The following is a 21,447-nucleotide window of genomic DNA, read 5'->3' on the forward strand; positions in this document are numbered from 1 at the left end:
AGGTTGCCTGCGTTTTTGAGGAGTTTTTTCATGGCATGCTTTTTTTGTCACTTGAAATAAAGCTAATTGAAAGTTGGCTTCTGGAAAGGAAAAAAAAAAAAAAAGGGATTTCCTGTTTGCAGATCTACAGCTCAGGCACAGTTTTCTAAAAATCAGCTTCTCTACATGTCTGACAGCCATTCCAGTGTCAGTTGAATTCCAACCAGAGTACACCTCATTCTACTTAATGCGCTTCTGATTAGGTGATCACCTGAACCAAATCTTATTTAATGAAGGAAAGTATAAAAACCCTGCTGTGGTGTTCACAATCCTCTTGCAATAGGACAAGCTGGATGGCAAAACAAGTGCTAGTAATATCCCAAAAGTAATAGGAATGAAAAAATAACTTAACCAAAGCCAAAGGAATTGAAAAGTGTTGAGCGAGGTAAAGAAAGGCTCAATTCTGGCTTTACTAGCAGAGGGATACAGTGAGCGTCATGTTGCCTCCATCCTTAAAATTTCTAAGACAGTAGTCCATTACAACAAGGTCAAGCAGCAGACATTGGGGACAACAAAGCTACAAACCGGCAGAGGGCGAAGCATAACTCTCCACTGACTGGGATGACAGTCATCTTATTTGAATGTCACTCAGCAACCGCAGGGTGACATAGTGACCTACAAAAGGAATGGAAAATGGCAGCTGGGGTGAAGTGCACGGTAAGAACAGTTCATAAGGCTGCTTTCACATTTGCGTCTGAACGCAGCACTTCATCCTCATACGTTCAGTGTGCGTATCTTTGACATGGTGTATGCAGGCACATCCGTTTGCATGCGTCGTTTCGCAACATGTTGCATTTTTTGAGGCGTCAAATTTCCACGGCCATACGCATGCAGATGGAGTGCGTCAAATAAACGCATTACTATCTATGGGAACGTATGCATTCAAAACGCATGCATTTTTCACATAATCATGTCCTGGAAAAGAGACACGCCCAATGGGTGTGGCTTGTGTCAAGGTAATCCCGAATGCATGCGCTGAAAAAACAAATGCATGCAAAAAAACGCATGCGAACGCATTTTTTTTGCCATCATGCGAAGCGGACGCGGATAAAAAACGATGCGTTTGTGGTTGATACGCTGCACATATCGACACAAATGTGAACCTAGACTTACAGGCCCCTAGAGGCAGGGCTCAAGTCATGTAAAGCTAGAAAATGCTCAGCTACTTACCGGTAGCAGTGTTTTTTAGGAGCCCATGACAGCACCACGAGAGGATCCGCCCTTCAGGGACAGGAAACCTACAGACATAAAAAGGGCGGCCCTCTCTCCCGCTTCAGTTGGATTACAGAGCAGGAGAGGACCTCCCTGGTTAGTAGCAATTCATAAATGCAGTCAAACTAAATATACTTTACTCCCGTGACAAATTTTTAACCAAAGTAAAAGGTGCTGATCCAAGACGTGAAAGCAGAGGGAGGGAATGTGAAGGTGCTGTCATGGGCTCCTGAAAAACACCGCTACCGGTAAGTAGCTAAGCATTTATTGAGTCGCCATGACAGCACCACGAGAGAATTACAGAGATGAGGAGAGCTCTAGGGAGGGATAGCTGCCTCAAGCACCTTTCTCTCGAACGGGAGGTCGGCGGACCCACCTAAATCTAATCTATAGTGGTTGAAAAAAAGTTGGAGAGGACCATGTGGCCGCCTTACATATGTCCTCGATGGATACTTCCGATCTCTCTGCCAAGGATGTTGCCATGGCCCGAGTAGAGTGTGCTCTTATGCCTTCCAGAATCTCCAGACCACCTGCTGTATAAGCAAAAGAGATAGCTAGGTGGATTAGGGAGGCTAGGTTGTTCTTCGACACTCTAAAGGGGGTTTTACACTAAGCGATATCGCTAGCAATATCGCTAAAACGTCACTGGTTTTGTGACGTTATAGCGATATTGCTAGCGATATCGCTATGTGTGATACTTACCTCCGACCGGCTCCCCCGCTGTCCATCGCTGATCGCGCGAGAATGTCCGGCTCCATTTCTCGTCGGGCGCTTCCTGCTGAGACTTCCTGCTGTGACGACGAGCGACGCTGGCGGGAGGACGCAGGATCGCTGTGTGTGAATGGTAAGTATCGTGCGCTGCGTCGCTGCTGCATCGCTGTGACACTAGCGATCATTTAGCGATCCACCAGCGATCCTGACCGGGTCGGATCGCTGGTTGGAACGCTGGTGCATCGCTAAATGTAAAAGGGCCTTTAGTCCTTTTCTAGCTCCCTGAAAAGATACAAATAGGGCACTGTCCCTTTTCCATGGCTCCGTGGCCGAAATGTAACTATGGAGGCACCGTCTCACATCAAGGGAATGGAGCTTCTGCTCGGTCAGGTTAGAGGGGTTCGGGTAGAAAGATGGGAGGACTATTTCTTGAAGCCTGTAGAATTTCGAGGCGACTTTAGGTAGATAAGGGGTCTGGCTTTAAGGAGACCCTATCTTCCCCAAACTGGGTGTATGGTGGTATCCTAGAGAGGGCCTACAGGTCACTAACCCTCCTGGCCGATGTTAGGGCAACCAAAAGGGCAGTTTTGAATGACAGGATCTTTATGGGAATGGAATCAATAGGTTCAAAGGGGGGCTCTGTTAGTGCTGATAAGACTAAGTTGAGGTCCCATGGGACCAGCCTGTCTTTAATGATGGGTCTGGATCTTGCTGCTGCTTTAATGAATCTTGCCACCCAGTAATTCCTCGCTAAGTTACAGTTGTAAAAGGCCCCTAGCGCCGAAACCTGGACTCTAAGTGTATTTGTGGCTAGACCCATCTCCAACCACTTCTGAAGAAATTCCAGAATCTGATCAATTCGGATTCTCTGACAGACTTCTGCTCCTGACACTGCCAAAAACCTCTTCCAGATTCTAGCATAGATATTTGTTGTGGAGACTTTCCTACTTTTTAGGAGGGCATTGACTAGCCCCCGGGACAAACCTCTCCCTCTTAACAGCTCCCCCTCAAACTCCATGCCGCTAGATGTAAGTTGGAGACTCGTGGGTGGTATACTGGACCCTGGGACAGAAGGTCTGGGAGCCCGGGGAGAATCCATGGCTGGGACACAGACATCTTCTCAGCCAAGGAAACCAAGCCCTCCTGGGCCAGAATGGGGCTATCAAGATAACACTGGCCCTGTCCTCTCAGATTTTCCTTAGCACCATTGGAATCAGATTCAGAGGGGGGGGGGGGGGGGGGGGGGGAGGCATATGCTAGGTCGAAGCTCCACCAAACCAGGAAAGCGTCCACCGCGTACGGGTTTTCTCTGGGATTCAGAGAGCAGAACAGAGGGAGTTGACTGTTCTTTCTGCTGGCGAACAAGTCTATCTATGGAAGCCCCCACCTGTGTACAATCTGTCCAAAGATGGCATTTTTTAGTGTCCAGTCTCTCTGTTTGAGCCTGTTGCGACTTAAGAAGTCGGCTGTTAGATTTTGTTTTCCCTTTATGTGTAAAGCTGTGAGGGATAGGAGGTGCAGCTCGGCGATCTGGAAAATACGATTTGCTACATCCATTAAGGGCCTGGACCGGGTTCCCCCCTGGTGGTTAATGTAGGCTACAGTTACCTGGTTGTCTGAAAAGAGTCTGACGTGTTCGCCCTGTAAGGACACAAGGAAAGCATTTACCGCCTGCTCTACTGCTAGCAGTTCTTTAAGGTTAGAGGAGAAACTTCGTTCGGAGGGAGACCACACTCCCTGGACCCAGTTGCCCCCATATGGGCCCCCCAACCCCTGGGGCTAGCATCCGTGGTTAGAAATCGGGAGATTCGGTTAATCCAAGGAACACCTCTACGCAGATTCGAACTTAGGGACCACCAGTGAAGGGACTGAACAGTAACGTTAGATAAGGTGACTCTAGCCTCGAGGCAACCCTCCAGCCGATGGGTGTTGTGTAGGATGTCCCACTGTAGGGTTCTTGTGTGGAGTTGTGCCCAGAGAACTGCTGGGATGCATGCCGTAAGAGAGCCTAAAAGTGACATAGCCCCTCTAAGGGTAACTGATGGATTATCTATCACCCTACGTATCTAATGCTGGGTTTTCATAACTTTAGACTCTGGTAACAGACAATCCTGTAAACCAGAGTCTATGGTAAGACCTAGGAACTGTTGTACTTTCGTGGGTCGTAGTCGTGATTTTTTAAAGTTAATGATCCAACCCAGATCTTGGAGGCTGGCTATTACCTTCCCTAATTGGGTGGCACAATGAGACTCCGAGTTCCCCACAATCAGGAGATCGTCTAGATAGGGAATTACTAGAATGTCCTGCTCGTGCAGATGGGCCATGACCTCAGCCATTAATTTTGTAAAGACCTGGGGTGCCACTGCCACCCCAAAGGGAAGTGCTGTATACTGAAAATGGCTTATCTCTCCCCCCCAGTGAGATGGCTACCCTTAGGAACTGCTGATGATCTGCATGTATCGGGACATAATAGGCGTCTTTAAGGTCTAGGACTACCATAAAGCACCCACCGAACAGTAGTTTAATTGTCGATTTTACAGACTCCATTTTGAAAGAATAGATTTTAATAAATTTATTAAGGCCTTTGAGATTGATTATGGTGCGATAAGAGCCATCCGGCTTCTTGACTAGAAAGAGGGGGGAGTAAAACCCCTTACCTCTTCGTAGCTCAGGAACTTTAACCAATACACCTTTCCGGAGAAGATCGTAGATCTCCGCCTTCTGCTCTGTGGACGAAGAACGGATGGGAGTTAAGATAAACTTGTCACCCGGAGTCTGCTGGAACTCAAATCTTAGTCCTGTTCTTATGATGCTCCGGATCCAAGGACTACTTGAGATATGTGACCAGGCCGGGTAGAAGGACAGCAACCTTCCTCCCACCTTGTCCGACAGTCATTTGGGCTCATTACGGTCTCGAGGGGTGTTAAACATACACCCCCTACCTCTTCTCCTGGCATCATATCTGGGTCCTTCTCTGGAAGAACTCCTTTGATCAAACCACCTTCTGTAGGAGCCTCTTCTGAAAGGCGGTCTTCCTAAATTGGGAAGCGTTTCTTGCTATTGCCTGCCTTTTCCAGCAGTTCGTCCAGAACTTTGCCAAACAAGTAAATCCCTTCACACGGCATGCCACATAATTTAGATCTGGCCTGCATATCGCCTGGCCAACACTTAAGCCACAAGGCCCTGCGGGCAGCATTGGAGAGGGCCACGGATCTGGCTGCTAATTTCACAGAATCCGCCGAAGCATCAGACAGGAAGGCCGCTGTTCCCTGAGCTGTAGAGAGGGAAGAAAGAATGTCCTGTCTCGGGACCTTATCCCTAATCTGTTCTTCCAGCTGGTCTAACCAAACCGTTAAGGATCTGGCGGTGCATGTGGCCGCAATTGCTGGCCGAAGGGCTCCAGCTGACGTCTCCCAGGTTCCCTTGAGGAACGAGTCCGCCTTCCTATCCAGGGGATCTTTTAAGCTACCCAGATCCTCAAAGGGAAGGGAAGTCTTTTTGCAAGCCTTTGCTATAGCCGTGTCCAGTTTTGGGGCTTTGTCCCATGATGCTGAATCTGTCTCTTCGAATGGATACCTTCTTTTAAAGGCCGGAGGTAGGGAGCCCTTCCTCTCAGGTTTTTTCCATTCTCCTGTGATAAGGGCACTGACTTAATCCATCAGAGGGAATGACCTTCGATTTTTTTCGGTCCAATCCCCGAAACAGAGTCCTGAACTGACTTCTCTGCTGGGGTTACCTCAATTCCCATTGTAGTATTTACTGCTTTTACCAGATGATTGACCTGCTCCAGTGGGAAACAGGAACGTCCTGATCTGGTTCGAGGATGATGGTGAATCTGATCTTAGCTCCTGTGAGTCACTATCGGAGACTAGGACCAGTGATCTAGGGGACATTCCCCTAGATTTTGCCGGAGATAGGGATCTAACTGAACCCCTGACTATCTCCCTTATACTGGAGGAAAAGTCAGCCGTCTCTTCTGAGACCAGGCGGTTAATACAGGGTCTACAGAGTTTTCTTCCCTGAACGTCCGGGAGGGGGACTCCACACTCGGCACACTGTCTGTGTTTGCTTTTCCCCAAACACTTTTTCCCCTGGCAGAATGGGGGAGGGGGAACAGATCATCACCCACTGAACTCTCTCGTGGCTCACTTACCCTGGCTTACGACAGCGCAGTACCAGGTTCTGCGGGGGGTCCATCGGAGCCGCCAAACTCTTACTCGTGGGTTTCTCAGGTCTTGCCTTCTGAGTAGACCTGTGTTTCTCAGAACGGCTGCTGCTGCTGCCAGAACGCTGGTCCGGTTTCTCTGAAGACTGAGGCTGCGTCTCCTCCAGAGGGTCTGGCTGTTCCTGCGACGCCATTATGGGCTGATACAGGGCCAGAAGCAGCTCTCCCTGTGACCGAAGCTCTCAAATAGCCATGGCATCTTCCCCTCTGGGGCTCGCAGGTGCCTTCCACCAGCGCCGAATATTTTTCTTTTCTTCGTGGACCAGCATCCCCCTAGCCGCCCCCCCGACCGCAACCCCGGCGGGACGCCCCCCACCCGGCGCACGCCCCCAGGACGCCGCACATGCGCTCGCCGCCGCTCGACCCCCCCAGAGGCGCGCACCTGTGACGCCAGGGCCATCAGTCAGCGCCCGCGCACACCCTCGGCCGCCCCCTGAAGCGGAAGTAGGCGACGGCAACGGCGCGGACGTACCCGGGCCCGCACTTCACCGAGCAGGAAGGACAGCATCCGCCCCCCCCCCCGGCCGAGGAGAAAGAGGGAGCCAGCCTACTCACCCGGTACTGGCGCTGGCTGTCCTGTAGTGGACGCTCCCCCTGGAGGCCACCTACACAATTGCATCGCCTGCACCGACAGTTCCCCTGCTGTGCGGCGCTTCCATGGCCCTGGTCAGGCCGAGGCAGGGGACCACCGCTGCCTGAGTCGGCCGCCAGGCCTGGGTCTTCCATGATTCCAGCTTACGGTATGTCTGCAGGGATCCCCTGTCAGGGACAGGAAACCAACTGAAGCGGGAGAGAGGGACACCCTTTTTATGTCTGTAGGTTTCCTGTCCCTGAAGGGCGGATCCCCTCTCTCGTGGTGCTGTCATGGCGACTGAATTAAAAAAAAAGCTTTTCAGCAATGAGAATCAAAGGAGAGCCAGGCTGAAGTTTGCCAAAGACCATAAGGATTGGACTATAAAGGACTGGAGTAAGGTAATCTTCTCTGATGAGTCTAATTTTTACCTTTGCCCAACACCTGGTCGTCTAATGGTTAGAAGGAGACCTGGAGAGGCGTACAAGCCACAGTGTCTTGCACCCACTGTGAAATTTGGTGGAGGATCGGGGATGATCTGAGGATGCTTCAGCAAGGCTGGAAGTGGGCAGGTTAATCTTTGCGAAGCACGTATGAATCAAGCAGCATATAAGGTTATCCTGGAAAAACAGTTGATTCCTTCTGCTCAAGCAATGTTCCCCAACTCTGAGAACTGTTTTTTCCAGCAGGACAATGCACCATACCACACAGCTAGGTCAATCAATGTGTGGATGAAGGACAACCACATCAAATCCCTGTCATGGCCAGCCCAATCTCCAGACCTGAAAACCTCTGGAATGTAATCTAGAGGAAGATGGATAGTCACAAGCCATCAAAGAACTGCTTACATTTTTGTACCAGGAGTGGAAGGTCACCCCAAAGCAGTGTGAAAGACTGGTGGAAAGCATGCCAAGATGCATGAAAGCTATGATTAAAAATCATGGTTATGCCACAAAATATTGATTTCTGAACTCTTCCTGAGTCAAAACATTAGTATTGGTTGTTTCTAAATTATTAACTTTTCTTAGCATTATTTGAGGTCTGGAAGCACTGCATTTTTTTTGTTATTTTGACCATTTCTCATTTTCTGAAAATATGTTGTCAGTAGATTGAATAAGAGCCACTTCCATTTTACTCAAAAATATACCTATAAAAGATAAAAATCTGACTAACTGAAAATTTGGCAGTGGTCTCTTAATTTTTCCCAGAGCTGTATTGGGGTTTTTTCCCACGGTCAGTAAACGCTGCGGGTTGGATGCTGCGTACATCTGCAATGTCCACCCTGCAGCATCCAGATGTTATAGCATAGTGGATGGGATTTCAAGAAATCCCATGCCCACTATGCGCGCGGCTCACACGCAGAGACGGATATGCGGCGCGTCTTTCCAGACTGCAGCATGTCAATTTATGTAGATGCGTGAATTACCCATACACTTTCATTAGATGTGGTAAAGCCGTATTATCTTCCTAGTCACATGTGTATTAAGTGCAGGAACGCAGCTTACAACGCAGGTGTACTAATTTACATAATGGTGAATCTTGACACAGCCAGAAGTACATGACACAGGAAGTGGAGGAAAGCAGAGAGCGCTCCCCTTTTTTAATACAGTATATAATAATTTAAAGAAAAAAAAAAATGGATTGTGTCCCCCTATATTTGTAAACCAGCCAGAGTAAAGCAGACTACTGGGACTGGTATTTCAGGCTGGCAAGCATCCAATAATCATGATCCTTACTAGCCTGAAAATACCAGGCAGAAGCATTCTGCTTACCTTGGCTGCTGAGCAAAAATAGTGGGATCCCCTCCCAAAAAAAAAAATAAAAAAAAAAATCAAAGTGTGAGGTCCCCCTATTTTTGTTAACCAGCCAAGAAAAAAGACAGACAGCTGCAGCCTGGTATTCTCAGACTGGCGAGGCTCGTGGATTTTGGTCAACACCAGCCTGAAAATAGCAGCCCACAGCCGCCCCCATCCAAAGATGCGCGAATTGTGGAACTTTACCAAGCTCTTACCACTTGCCCTGTAGTGGTGGCAAATGGGGTAATTTGTGAGGTTGATGTCACCTTTCTATTGTCTGGTGACATCAAGCCCACAGTTTAGTAATGGAGAAGAGTCTATATGACAGGTATCCATTACTAATCCTATATTTACATGTTAAATAAAGACACAGCCAGAATAAGGTCCTTTAACACAGAGTCCTTTAATAGACCTTAATTAAACCATACTTTGTTATGAATGAGTCACCATAGGAGGCAAAAACAGAAATACTAGCTAAGTCCAGAAAACCAGAGAAGTTGGCAGCTATCGGATTGCAGACCCCTGAACCTATCAACAACTAGCAGTAGCCGTGGGGGGTTCCTACGGTGCCCTAGACCCCTCGATCACAGCCGGAGAACTGCATAACCTAAAGACAGAAAGGGAGATCTAAACTGCCCCAGAGCAGACCCCAAAGCAATAGGCAGCCCCCAACATATAATGACGGTGAAGCAAGATGAAAAAACACTCACACAGATAGAAAGATAGGCTGAGCAAATGATGGGGCCCAAGCTAACTAGACAGGACAGGATAGAAAAGCTGCTGTCTGTAATCCGCCAAAACCCTATCAAAACAAGAGCCAACAGCTGATAGGGAAAAAAGCCCTGAAGACGCTAGGCTTCAAAAAGACTATATCAGTACTCAGGTATTTTCTGAAGACAGAGCAAGAAGGATTTCAGCTCACACCAGCAGGGAATGGCAGAAATCGAGGAAAACAAAGCAAAACAAAACCAAAACACAAATGCAAAAGGTAGAGCAGAAAACTTAGCTTTTGAGGAGCAGGAATCAGACTGGTCTCCTAGAATCCCTCAGAGAGATCACCAGCAAGGCAGAAGGGCGTCGGCTGTCTTATATCCAGGCAGTAATTCCCGTCACCCAGTCATCATCATCCTGCCCAGGTGCTTAGTAATCAGCCTCACTATCTTCCTTCACCAGAAGATGGAGTTCATCAGACCTCAATGGTGAAGGGGAAAATGAACTCACAACAGTACCTCCCCCATGAGGAGGGGTCACCGAACCCTCATCCACGCCACCAGGGCGATCAGGGTGAGCCCGATGAAAGGCACGTACCAATCTTTTGGCATGAATATCAGAGGCAGAGACCCAGGAATTATCCTCCTGACCATAACCCTTCCACTTAACCAAATACTGGAGTCTCCGTCTAGCCAAACGGGAATCCAGTATCTTCTCTACCTCATATTCCATGTTACCTACAACCAATACAGGGTCCGGAGGTGCCACCCCAGGAACTACTGGTTCAACAAACCTCTTTAACAAGGACTTATGAAACACATTATGGATTTTAAATGTAACAGGAAGAGCCAAACGAAAAAAGACCGGATTAATAATCTCCAAAATCTTGTAAGGTCCAATAAATCTAGGCTTAGGAGAAGCCACCTTCATAGCGATATTTTTTGATGATAACCAAACCATATCACCAACCTTAAACTGGGGACCAATGGTCCTATGTCGGTTGGAAAACCGCTGGGCCTTTTCCTGGGAGAGAGATAACTTATCCACCACTTGGTCCCAGATCTGGTGCATTCTCTCCACCACAGTGTCAACACCTGGGTAGGCAGAGGGCTCCACCTGCCCTGAAGAAAATCAAGGATGAAACCCAAAGTTACAAAAAAAAAAGGTAACATCAAAGTGGCAGAACTAGCTCTATTATTTAAAGCAAATTCGGCCAAGGGCAAAAATGAAACCCAATCATCCTGATCAGCGGAAATAAAACATCTTAAATACGACTCCAAGGTCTGGTTTGTTCTCTCCGTCTGCCCATTGGTCTGAGGGTGAAAAGCAGAGGAGAAGGACAACTGAATTCCCAGCTTGGAACAGAAAGTCCTCCAAAATCTAGACACAAACTGAACTCCTCTGTCAGATACAATGTTCTCAGGAATTCCGTGCAAGCGAACCACCTGTTGCAAAAACAGGGGCACCAACTCAGAGGAAGATCAATCAATCAAATTTATTATCGCCAAGTACATATTACATATATACAAGGAATTCTTTGTGGCAAAGAGGCAACATAATATATAACAGATACAACAAGTAACATCTAACAAGACAGATACAGTATATAGTCTACACATGATGATTTAATTGTTGAACAGAGAGTGGAAAGAAGCTTTTCATATGGCGGTTGGTGCTGCATTTGGGGACTCTGAAGCGACGTCCTGAAGGGAGTAGTTGTAATGAGGAGTGTCCCGGGTGAGAGGGATCGGATGAAATTTTTAATGCATGGGATTGAATACTCTTATCATAAAGATCCTGGATTTTAGGCAGGGGGGAACCTATAATTCTCTCTGCTGTTTTGAAAGTCCTTTGTAAGCAGATTTTGTCATGCACAGTGGCTCCCCCATACCAGACTATCAGAGAAGAACAAATCACAGATCTGATGACAGCATTAAAGAAAAGATCAGCAGATTCTTAGACAAACCATATATTTTCAGCTGACGCAGGAAGAACATCCTCTGTTGTGCTTTTCTTATAACAGCATCCACGTTTTTCCCCCATTTAAGATCATGAGAGATGATAACACCAAGGAATTTGGTCTCTGTGACCCTAAGAACCACTTCGTCATGGATGTAGATTGGAAGTATCTCATGTTGATCTTTCCTAAAATCCACAACCATCTCAGCAGTTTTTTTAGTGTTGAGTACAAGATGGCAACTTAGGGAGTGGTACAAGATGAACCATCTTAGAGAACCTATCACAAATCACCCAAATAACAGTCATTCTCTGAGAGACAGGCATATCAGAGATGAAATCCATTGAAATATGGGTCCATGGCCGCCTGGGGACCGGCAAAGGCATCAACAATCTACTAGAGCGAGAACAAGGTTTAGATCGGGACCAAGTCCCACAGGACTGCACAAAATTCCTGACATCACGAGACAAGGAGGGCCACCAAAAAGACCGGCTCACCAGATCTCTAGTACCAAAAATACCTGGATGACCAGCCAATGCAGAGCAATGAACTTCAGACATCACTCTCTTCTTCCACTGGTCAGGAACATATAACTTTCCACTGGGACAACGCTCAGGTTTGTCCCCCTGGAACTCTTCCAGAGCACGTCTCAAATCGGGCGAGATGGCAGAAAGAACTACCCCTTCGCCTAAGATGGTAGCAGGCTTGGTCACCACAGGAGAATCAGCAAAGAAGCTCCAGGTAAATCAAATTCTTGTGGTCAGTGAAGACCACAACTTGATGTTTAGCTCCCTCCAACCAATGTCTCCACTCCTCAAATGCCCATTTCATGGCTAACAGTTCCCGATTCCCCACATCATAGTTACGTTCCGATGGAGAGAACTTTCGGGAAAAGAAAGCACAGGGATTCATTTTAGATGTTACAGGATCCTTTTGGGACAAAACAGCTCCTGCACCAATCTCAGAAGCGTCCACCTCTACCTGGAACGGGAGTAAGACATCAGGTTGCCGCAAAACCGGAGCAGAAGTGAATCTTCGCTTCAGCTCCTGAAAGGAAGAAAAAGCCTCCGGAGACCAATTCAACACATCAGCACCCTTCTTAGTCAGATCAGTCAATGGCTTGGCAATACTAGAAAATTTTGCTATAAATTTCCAATAAAAATTAGCAAAACCCAAAAACTTCTGGAGGGCCTTCAAAGAAGTGGGCTGAACCCAAACATAAATGGCCTGTACTTTGGCTGGGTCCATTTCAATAGTTGACGGAGACAAAATTAATCCCAAAAAAGAAATCGTCTGTACCCCAAAAAGGCATTTTGATCCTTTGACATACAGGGAATTCTCCCTAAAGATCCGGAACACAGTCCGAACATGTTCCACATGAGAATCCCAATCCTTGGAGAAGATCAAAATATAATCCAGATAGATAATCAAAAATTTATCCACAAAGTCTCGGAAAATATCGTTCATGAAGCACTGGAAGACAGAAGGGGCATTAGTGAGCCCAAAAGGCATCACCAGGTACTCAAAATGTCCCTCCGGAGAATTAAACGCCGTCTTTCATTCATCCCCATGCTTAATGCGGATAAGATTATACGCCCCCCTGAGGTCAAGCTTGGTAAACCAGCAAGCACCTTTAACTCTGGAGAATAGATCCGAAATCAGGGGTAACGGATACTGATATTTAATAGTAATTTTGTTGAGGGCACGATAATGAATACAAGGCCTTAATGAACCATCCTTTTTGGCCACGAAAAAAAACCCGGCACCTAAGGGTGAAGAGGATGGTCTAATATGACCCTTCTCCAACGCCTCCTTAATATAGGATAGCATAGCCTCGTGCTCGGGTACAGATAAATTGAAGAGCCGACCCTTGGGAAATTTACACCCTGGGCTCAGTTCAATTGCACAGTCATAACTCCTATGAGGAGGCAAAGACGCAGACTCATTCTCACTAAATACATCATAAAAATCCACCAAATAGTCAGGAACATCATGCGACTGAGGAGAGGTGGAAAAAACTGGAGCCTCACTAAGGGTACACCGACAACCCCAACTCACCACAGACACAGATTTCCAATCCAAAACTGGATTATGAATTTGCAACCAGGGAAACCCCAGAACAATGGTATCATGCAAATTATGCAACACCAAAAATTTGCAATTTTCTTGATGGTCTGGGGCGACCCGCTTTACCACCTGGGTCCAAAACTGAGGTTTATTTTTTTAGGCGTCCGCAGAGGTGTCATAGGAAATCCACAACGTTTAGCAAAATCCAAGTCCATTAGGTTCAGGGCTGCTCCCGAATCCACAAAAGCCTTGGCGGAAATTGTGGACAGGGAGCAGATCAGAGTAATTGCCAGAAGAAACTTAGGTTGAACACCACCCACAGAAAACGTGTGTGCAAAACGTTTCTCTCGTTTAGGACAGACAGAAATATGAGAGTCATCTCCACAAAAAAACACAGCTTATTACGCTTTCTGAACTCCTGACGTTGCTCCCTGGACAAAACTCTATCACATTGCATAGGTTCAGACATTTGTTCAACAGATGGCAACACCTCTCGTGCAGTCCTGCGTTCACATAAACGCCGATCAACCTGAATGGCTAATGACATAGAATCGTCAAGACCAGAGGGAACAGGAAATCGCACCATAGTATCTTTTACGGCCTCTGACAAACCCTTCCGAAAGAGAGCTGCCAAGGCATTATCATTCCAGGTAGTAAGGACCGCCCACTTTCTGAATTTGACAGTACAATTCTGCAGAATCTCGACCCTGGCTCAATGCCAACAGGGTCTTTTCAGCCTGATCAATAGCATTAGGTTCGTCATACAACCACCCCAAGGCTTGAAAAAATGCGTTCACATTAGTCAGAATAGGATCATCTGGTTTCAAAGAAAACGCCCATTCCTGGGGATCGCCACGCAGCAAAGAGATGACAATTTTAACCTGCTGCGCGGAGCTCCCTGACGAGTTAGGCTTCAAGGCAAAAAATAATTTACAATTATTTTTGAAATTCAAAAATTTAGACCGATCCCCAAAAAACACATCAGGAGTAGGGATCTTTGGTTCAGCAGCATGTGAATGAGCAAGGTAGGCGGAAATTCCCCGCACTTCCGCAGCAAGCTGCTCCACACGATCAGACAATTGCTTTATCTCCACTGAGAGAAAAAAAAATTCCCCCTACGGCCTCAGAGATAGAGGAAAAAATATACACACTTTTTTTTTTTTTTTTTTTTTTACAATTCTTTCCTGCTATTGAGTACCCTAGGATCTGCGGTATGGCTGGTGATTCTGTTATGAATGAGTTACCGTAGGAGGCAAAAACAGAAATACTAGCTAAGTCCAGAAAACCAGAGAAGTAGGCAGCTATCGGATTGCAGACCCCTGAACCTATCAACTAGCAGTAGCCGTGGGGGGTTCCTACGGTGCCCTAGACCTTGATCACAGCCGGAGAACTGCATAACCTAAAGACAGAAAGGGAGATCTAAACTGCCCCAGAGCAGACCCCAAAGCAATAGGCAGCCCCCAACATATAATGACGGTGAAGCAAGATGAAAAAACACTCACACAGATAGAAAGATAGGCTGAGCAAATGATGGGGCCCAAGCTAACTAGATAGGACAGGATAGAAAAGCTGCTGTCTGTAATCCGCCAAAACCCTATCAAAACAAGAGCCAACAGCTGATAGGGAAAAAAGCCCTGAAGACGCTAGGCTTCAAAAAGACTATATCAGTACTCAGGTATTTTCTGAAGACAGAGCAAAAAGGATTTCAGCTCACCCCAGCAGGGAATGGCAGAAATCAAGGAAAACAAAGCAAAACAAAGCAAAACAAAACCAAAACACAAATGCAAAAGGCAGAGCAGAAAACTTAGCTTTTGAGGAGCAGGAATCAGACTGGTCTCCTAGAATCCCTCAGAGAGATCACCAGCAAGGCAGAAGGGCGTCGGCTGCCTTATATCCAGGCAGTAATTCCAGTCACCCAAGTCATCATCATCCTGCCCAGGTGCTTGGTAATCAGCCTCACTACCTTCCTTCACCAGAAGAGGGAGTTCATCAGACCTCAATGGTGAAGGGGAAAATGAACTCTCAACAATACTTACGGCATCACCTATGCCACCGACTTCCTAGTTCTCCTGTGAGAAATAAATTACAAAAGCAACAGTTTACCATACCTGTCTGCCGAGAAGATATACATACTGTCCCATGAGGAGTCCAGCTCTGCTACATCTGGATGCCTTTGGCTGAACAGTGGCATTATGCCACCACTCAGCCTGACATGCAGAAACAGTGGAGCTTTAAGCTGTTGACCACTGATGACCGGAGATAACTCGGTCCCCAGCGGTCACGTGAACTGCAGTTCTCACGGGCAGCTCAGCTCATCGCGAGAACTGCAGTGTTCGTGTACTTCCGGCTGAAAGAAGGTATGACATTTAAATTAGTACACATGCATAGTAAGCTGCGCCCCCACAATTAATACGCACGTGACTAAGATAATGCGGTTTTACAGCATCTAATGATGTTAAATGGGTAATTTACGCAGCGGAGACAGAGCGTCTCCGTTACATAAATTAACATGCTGCGGTCTGGAAAGATGAGCCGCATGTGCGTCTCCGCAGGGAAGCCGGAGGCATCTCAGCACGCATAGTGGGCATGAGATTTCTTCAAATCCCATCCACTACGCTGTAACATCTGGCAGCTGCAGTTTTGACGCTGGGGAGGTACGAGTGTCCAACCCGCAGCGTTTACCGACCGTGGGAACATACTCTAAAAATAGACAAACACAACTACAGAAGTCTGCACATCTCTACACTCGCTCCCTCTGCACCCCCCAGGGCTATGCCTATGCTGCACCACCCCTGTAAGCTCACCCCCTCTATGCTCTTCCCCCTCTGAGTGCACCCCCCCTCAAGCCCTGCCCCCTCAGCGCATACACCACCCCAGGCCCTACCCCCTCTGTGCACACCCCCCCTTAAGCTCTGCCCCCTCTGCACTCTCCCCCTAAGCCCTGTCCCCTCTGCGCACCCCCATGCGAGCACCCCCTCTGTGCGCACCCTCCCTACGCTCTGCCCCCTCTGCACCTCCCCTACGCTCCCCCTCCTCTGCACCACCTCCTCTACACTCTGCCCCTCTTGGTGCCCAGGATACATCCTTGGACCCATAGTGCGTACCTTAACATGGTTAGGGCAACATCAGCTTTCTGACAGGTTCCCAGTTGCCTTTCTCTGCACAATCTTTTATAATCTTAAAAAAATTGCAGAAACATGCAGAATTTTCACTATACCTTGAAAAGCCTTAGGATATGCAGTCGGAGAAAGCAGGCAAACCAGAGGCTGGCCAAACAGATTGGTGAAATTCTGGGAGGAAAGAGGAAAAAAAAATAAAAAAATCAATCAATAAAACCATGTAACGTGCAAAAACAAAAGAAAAAAAATTCTACAAAAGAGTGGACAATATACATTTACAAGTAGGTATTATAATCTTGGCTAACATTATGAAGGAATGTATAGTCACGGTTATATGGTATCCATGGCTGCCACTATCCAGTACTTCAATCTCACATTTCCAATGGCTGCCAGTCCCAAACGCTAGAAATGAACACATTTCATTCTGTAGATAGTACTGACAGGTACAGCAGAATACAAACCACAAAATTGCATAAAAAATTTTTACACAAAAAAAAAAAGGATTTGATTGGCAACTTCCTGTTTTCACTGTGCATAGGCATCAGGGGTGTGGTCATGGTCATACAGGGCTCCGCATTCAGAGAACTATTAGATCTGTGACCGATAAAACAGGGATTTTAATCAAAACTACAGCAAGCAGCCTAGTAAGTAATACATCACTGGAATCAGGGTCTCTGCCCCTACATCATGCTGATCTCAGATTGGGTAGCAAACACCAGTGACTGATTCCTTTAAAAAGAAGAGTCCCTGTTTAAAACAGTTTAGGTTGAAAATACAAACAGTAAAGCTGGGCATAAGCGTCACCCTCCAGCAGTCACCTCCCACGACGGTCTCAACGACATACATGCTCTGCCAGGTGGGCATGCTCATTCTAACCGAAGGGAAACTAGCTGTTACCAGACACCTCCCATAATTTGTCCTGTTAATGCTCCCCCCCCCCCTTCAACATCTGCCATCATGGAGCAATTAGGAGGCACAGAAGACATTAATGTGTATATCCGGTGGGAGGGAAGGAGGCACGGGACGAAACATGAACCTGCCACCTGGTCTTACCTGAAATCAAGATGGGGAAAACACAAACTTTAAATGGTACAATTCTCTTTTCCTTGGGACTTACTATTAGTCATAGTTGGCACAGATGTGCAGCTTGTAAGTGGCTCCATTGGCAGGCCACCACGTCTGTCACATTAAATCCTATGCGAGAGGCGCAGAGAGCAGTTTGTGTCACAGCTGTGGCTGCCAGCACTACTAACAATGCCACTGTAATATCAGCCTGTGCCCAACTGCAGGAAGAAGAGCCCGGCAGCTGTCAGCATACACCCCGGTACTGACTCGTGCGTCATACACAGCACTGCCCAGTAATGGCACATGTATGGGAACACAAGCCACCAGCTGTCAGCGTACATCCTGATGCTGATGACAGTACTGCCCAGTAATGGCACATATGTATGGGAACACAAGCCACCAGCTGTCAGCGTACATCCTGATGCTGATGACAGTACTGCCCAGTAATGGCACATATGTATGGGAACACAAGCTGTCAGCGTACATCCCGGTGCTGATCACAGTACTGCCCTGAGCGTCATACACAGCACTGCCCAGTAACGGCACATATGTATGGGAACACAAGCCACCAGCTGTCAGCGTACATCCTGATGCTGATGACAGTACTGCCCAGTAATGGCACATATGTATGGGAACACAAGCTGTCAGCGTACATCCCGGTGCTGATCACAGTACTGCCCTGAGCGTCATACACAGCACTGCCCAGTAATGGCACATATGTATGGGAACACAAGCCACCAGCTGTCAGCGTACATCCTGATGCTGATGACAGTACTGCCCAGTAATGGCACATATGTATGGGAACACAAGCCGCAAGCTGCTTTATAAGCACAATTCACATTGTACTTCTATGGAAAACTTGGGGGACAACTGATAAGCGCAATTATGGCTCCAAGTTCTTTCTTAGGACTTGTCAATCCGAAATCTGCTCAGTGGGAATCAACACGAGTCACTGCGGTAAGCGAAGTAATACACTTGGGGGGAGCCACACTGGTAGCCACACAGTTTTCTTAGGAGCAATTATGACAAGTACATATTTTCTGGTTGAACACAGATTCAGAAGAATCTGTGCACAGTAGAAGAGGCTTCAGGAAAACGCCAGCAGTGATGCTCCTGAAGTGTCTCTTACAGTGCCTTTGTGACTGCTTTGCCGCCGCCTTTTCATTTTGTGCTCATGCCAGACACACATGGCATACCCCTTTTCATTTTTAGCACCCCCTGGATATACACTGCATGCCCGCTTTTCATTTGGTGCACCTGCCAAACACAGCATACCCCTTTTTATTTGGTGCACCTGCCAAACACACAGCATACCCCTTTTTATTTGGTGCACCTGCCAAACACACAGCATACCCCTTTTTATTTGGTGCACCTGCCAAACACACAGCATACCCCTTTTCATTTGGTGCAAAGTACTCACCCCCTGGGCCTATTACCCATTTTGTTACATTAAAACCTGTGTATAAATATTTTTGTAATCCGATTTGTGTGTGATGTATCAGCACTAAATAGTCTAAATTGAAGGTGAAGTGAGAAAAATACAGGCATAAATTAAATTTTAATTCATCGAATAACTAGAAATTGGCATGTGCTTAAGTATTCATCCCTTTTGCTATAAAGCCCCTAAAAATTTCTAGTGCAAGCAATTCCTTTCATAACTCATATGCTTAATGACAGGACGTCCCCCTGTGTGCAATATAAGTGTCACGTCTGTCAGTATATACACCAGGGCTGTGGAGTCAGAGTCATGGAGTCGGAGCTCATTTTGGTGGAGTTGGTATAAAATGGACCGACTCCAACTCATAAAATATATAATAAATTGGGTACAGTAATCCAATGCAGAATGTGCTGAATATTTTTTTCAAGGAATTTGGGAAAGTTATGAAATGTCCTACAAATTGCTGTTCTAATCTAAGGCTACATTCACACACCGCGTTTTTTGAGGATATGTTTTTCAGCTGTAAAAGCAGATCAGCTTTTTAAAAAACCACATCACCTGAAAGGATTTTGAGCTCATAGATAATGTTTTCAATAGCAAAAGCAGATTAGAGAAATGCCACACAAACTGACATGCTCATTCAGCCGAAAAACGGATCCTCACAAAACGATGTGTCTGAATGTCATCATATCTTGAAACCCATTGACTTTGCTGGGATGCCCAGAGTCACTGCATTTTACTGCAAAAAACAGATCCGCAAAAACGCTGTGTGTGAATCATGACCGTAGCCAGCAAGGGGCAGCTGCCCTGCCCTCCCCCCCCCCCCCCAAAGAAGCAGGGGCACGCACCTATCAAAACTCACTTGTATGCTGCAGTGCTCCCGTCCTGCACCGGCTCCAGACTGCAGGGGGCAATCTCCCCTCCTCTGTCATGTCTTCTGCCATCTCCATCAGAGAAGAGGGGGAGGGGTGCATGCCCTGCACAGGATCCGATTCCTGGGCCCCAAGCTGGAGGAAGCTGTGCACACGCTGCAGCTGGCAATAAGAGATAGTCTGCAAGAGGGACATTGCTTGAACTAAACCGGTTTCTTATAGATATGGCGAACCCTCAGGTAACCCTAAATGAAGGTCAATGGACACAGGTGGCTGAATTGAAGGAATTGCTTAATCACCCATTTACTGTGACTAAAAAATTACAAGCTGAGGATTTAACTCCTGGCATTTTCATAAGGGAGTGGAAGAACTTGCTATTTTGCCTGTCCCAAAGAGGAGGTTTAATCGCAGATAGCATTTCTACTTCAATGAAACGGAGAGAGACACAGCTATTGGAAAATAAAATTTTTCTGGCAGCTGTTTATGTGGACCCATGTCATCGTATATTGCTTGATGATCAACAGCTTACTAAAGGAAAAGAAGCTCTGACTGAAGTAGCAGTTAGGAAGAGTGGCCTACAGGAGGACTGCAAGGCGCAAGAGGACTTGGGTCCTGACAGTGCTACTTCTGCCATATGTTCATCCTCATAAGATGAGGACTTTGATTTGGATGGCATGGAGTAGGCAAAGCGTTGCCACAAGGTAAAAGATTTCACTCCGTCTCCTATAGCAAGCAGATACACCATATTTCAGCAAAATGTTTCACTTGCTCTCAAAGAAATAGAAAAATTCAACCGTTCATCAAAACTGACTGTGCATGAGGCAATTCCTTTATACCCAGAAATTGTTAAAGATGTTGCCCATGTGGTTACGGCTTTGCCTCCAACCCAAGTTAGTGTAGAGAGGTTGTTCTCTGGCCTTAAAATTATTAGGTCAGATTTGAGGTCATCTATGAAGGAGGATCTGACGGAGGCAATTCTATTTCTTAGAACTAATTCATAGACTGCACATATGTTATTTAGTATGTTTATGTTGAAAACTGTTCTTTGCCATAATATTAAAAAAATATATATATATTTTTTTATTATGGCAAAAAACATTTTTCAACATATGATATATATATATTATGGCAAAAAACAGTTTTCAACATATGATATATACAGTCATATGTTAAAGTTTGGGCACCCCTATTAATGTTAACCTTTTTTCTTTATAACAATTTTGGTTTTTGCAACAGCTATTTCAGTTTCATATATCTAATAACTGATGGACTCAGTTATATTTCTGGATTCAAATGAGGTTTATTGTACTAACAGAAAATGTGCAATCTGCATTTAAACAAAATTTGACCGGTGCAAAAGTATAGGCACCTCATCATAAAAGTGACATTAATATTTCATAGATCCTCCTTTTGCAAAAATAACAGCCTCTAGTTGCTTCCTGTAGCTATTAATGAGTTCCTGGATCCTGGATGAAGGTATTTGTGACTATTCCTGTTTACAAAACAATTCCAATTCAGTTAAGTTTGATGGTTGCCAAGCATGGAGAGCCCGCTTCAAATCATACCACAGATGTTCAATGATATTCAGGTCTGGGGACTGGGATGGCCATTCCAGAACATTGTAATTGTTCCTCTGCATGAATGCTTGGGTAGATTTGGAGCGG

The 21,447-nt window shown here is 46.3% G+C and overlaps 1 protein-coding gene across 3 annotated transcripts in view; it reads right to left on the reverse strand.

The window, feature by feature from the left end:
• SCAI (suppressor of cancer cell invasion) overlaps positions 1 to 21,447 on the reverse strand; it is a 175,882-nt gene that overhangs the window by 22,330 nt on the left and 132,105 nt on the right. For all 3 annotated transcript variants that reach the window (XR_012234999.1, XM_073590731.1, XM_073590732.1), the window contains exon 14: positions 16,507 to 16,579. Coding sequence is in view for 2 of the 3 variants with exons in the window: in XM_073590731.1 (XP_073446832.1) it covers positions 16,507 to 16,579 (73 nt within the window). In the remaining variant the exon portion in view is untranslated. The remainder of the gene's footprint in view (positions 1 to 16,506; positions 16,580 to 21,447) is intronic.

This window comes from Dendrobates tinctorius, unplaced genomic scaffold (genome assembly GCF_039654945.1).
Source record: "Dendrobates tinctorius isolate UK_male_01 unplaced genomic scaffold, ASM3965494v1 ptg000120l, whole genome shotgun sequence".
Taxonomy (NCBI): domain Eukaryota; kingdom Metazoa; phylum Chordata; class Amphibia; order Anura; family Dendrobatidae; genus Dendrobates; species Dendrobates tinctorius.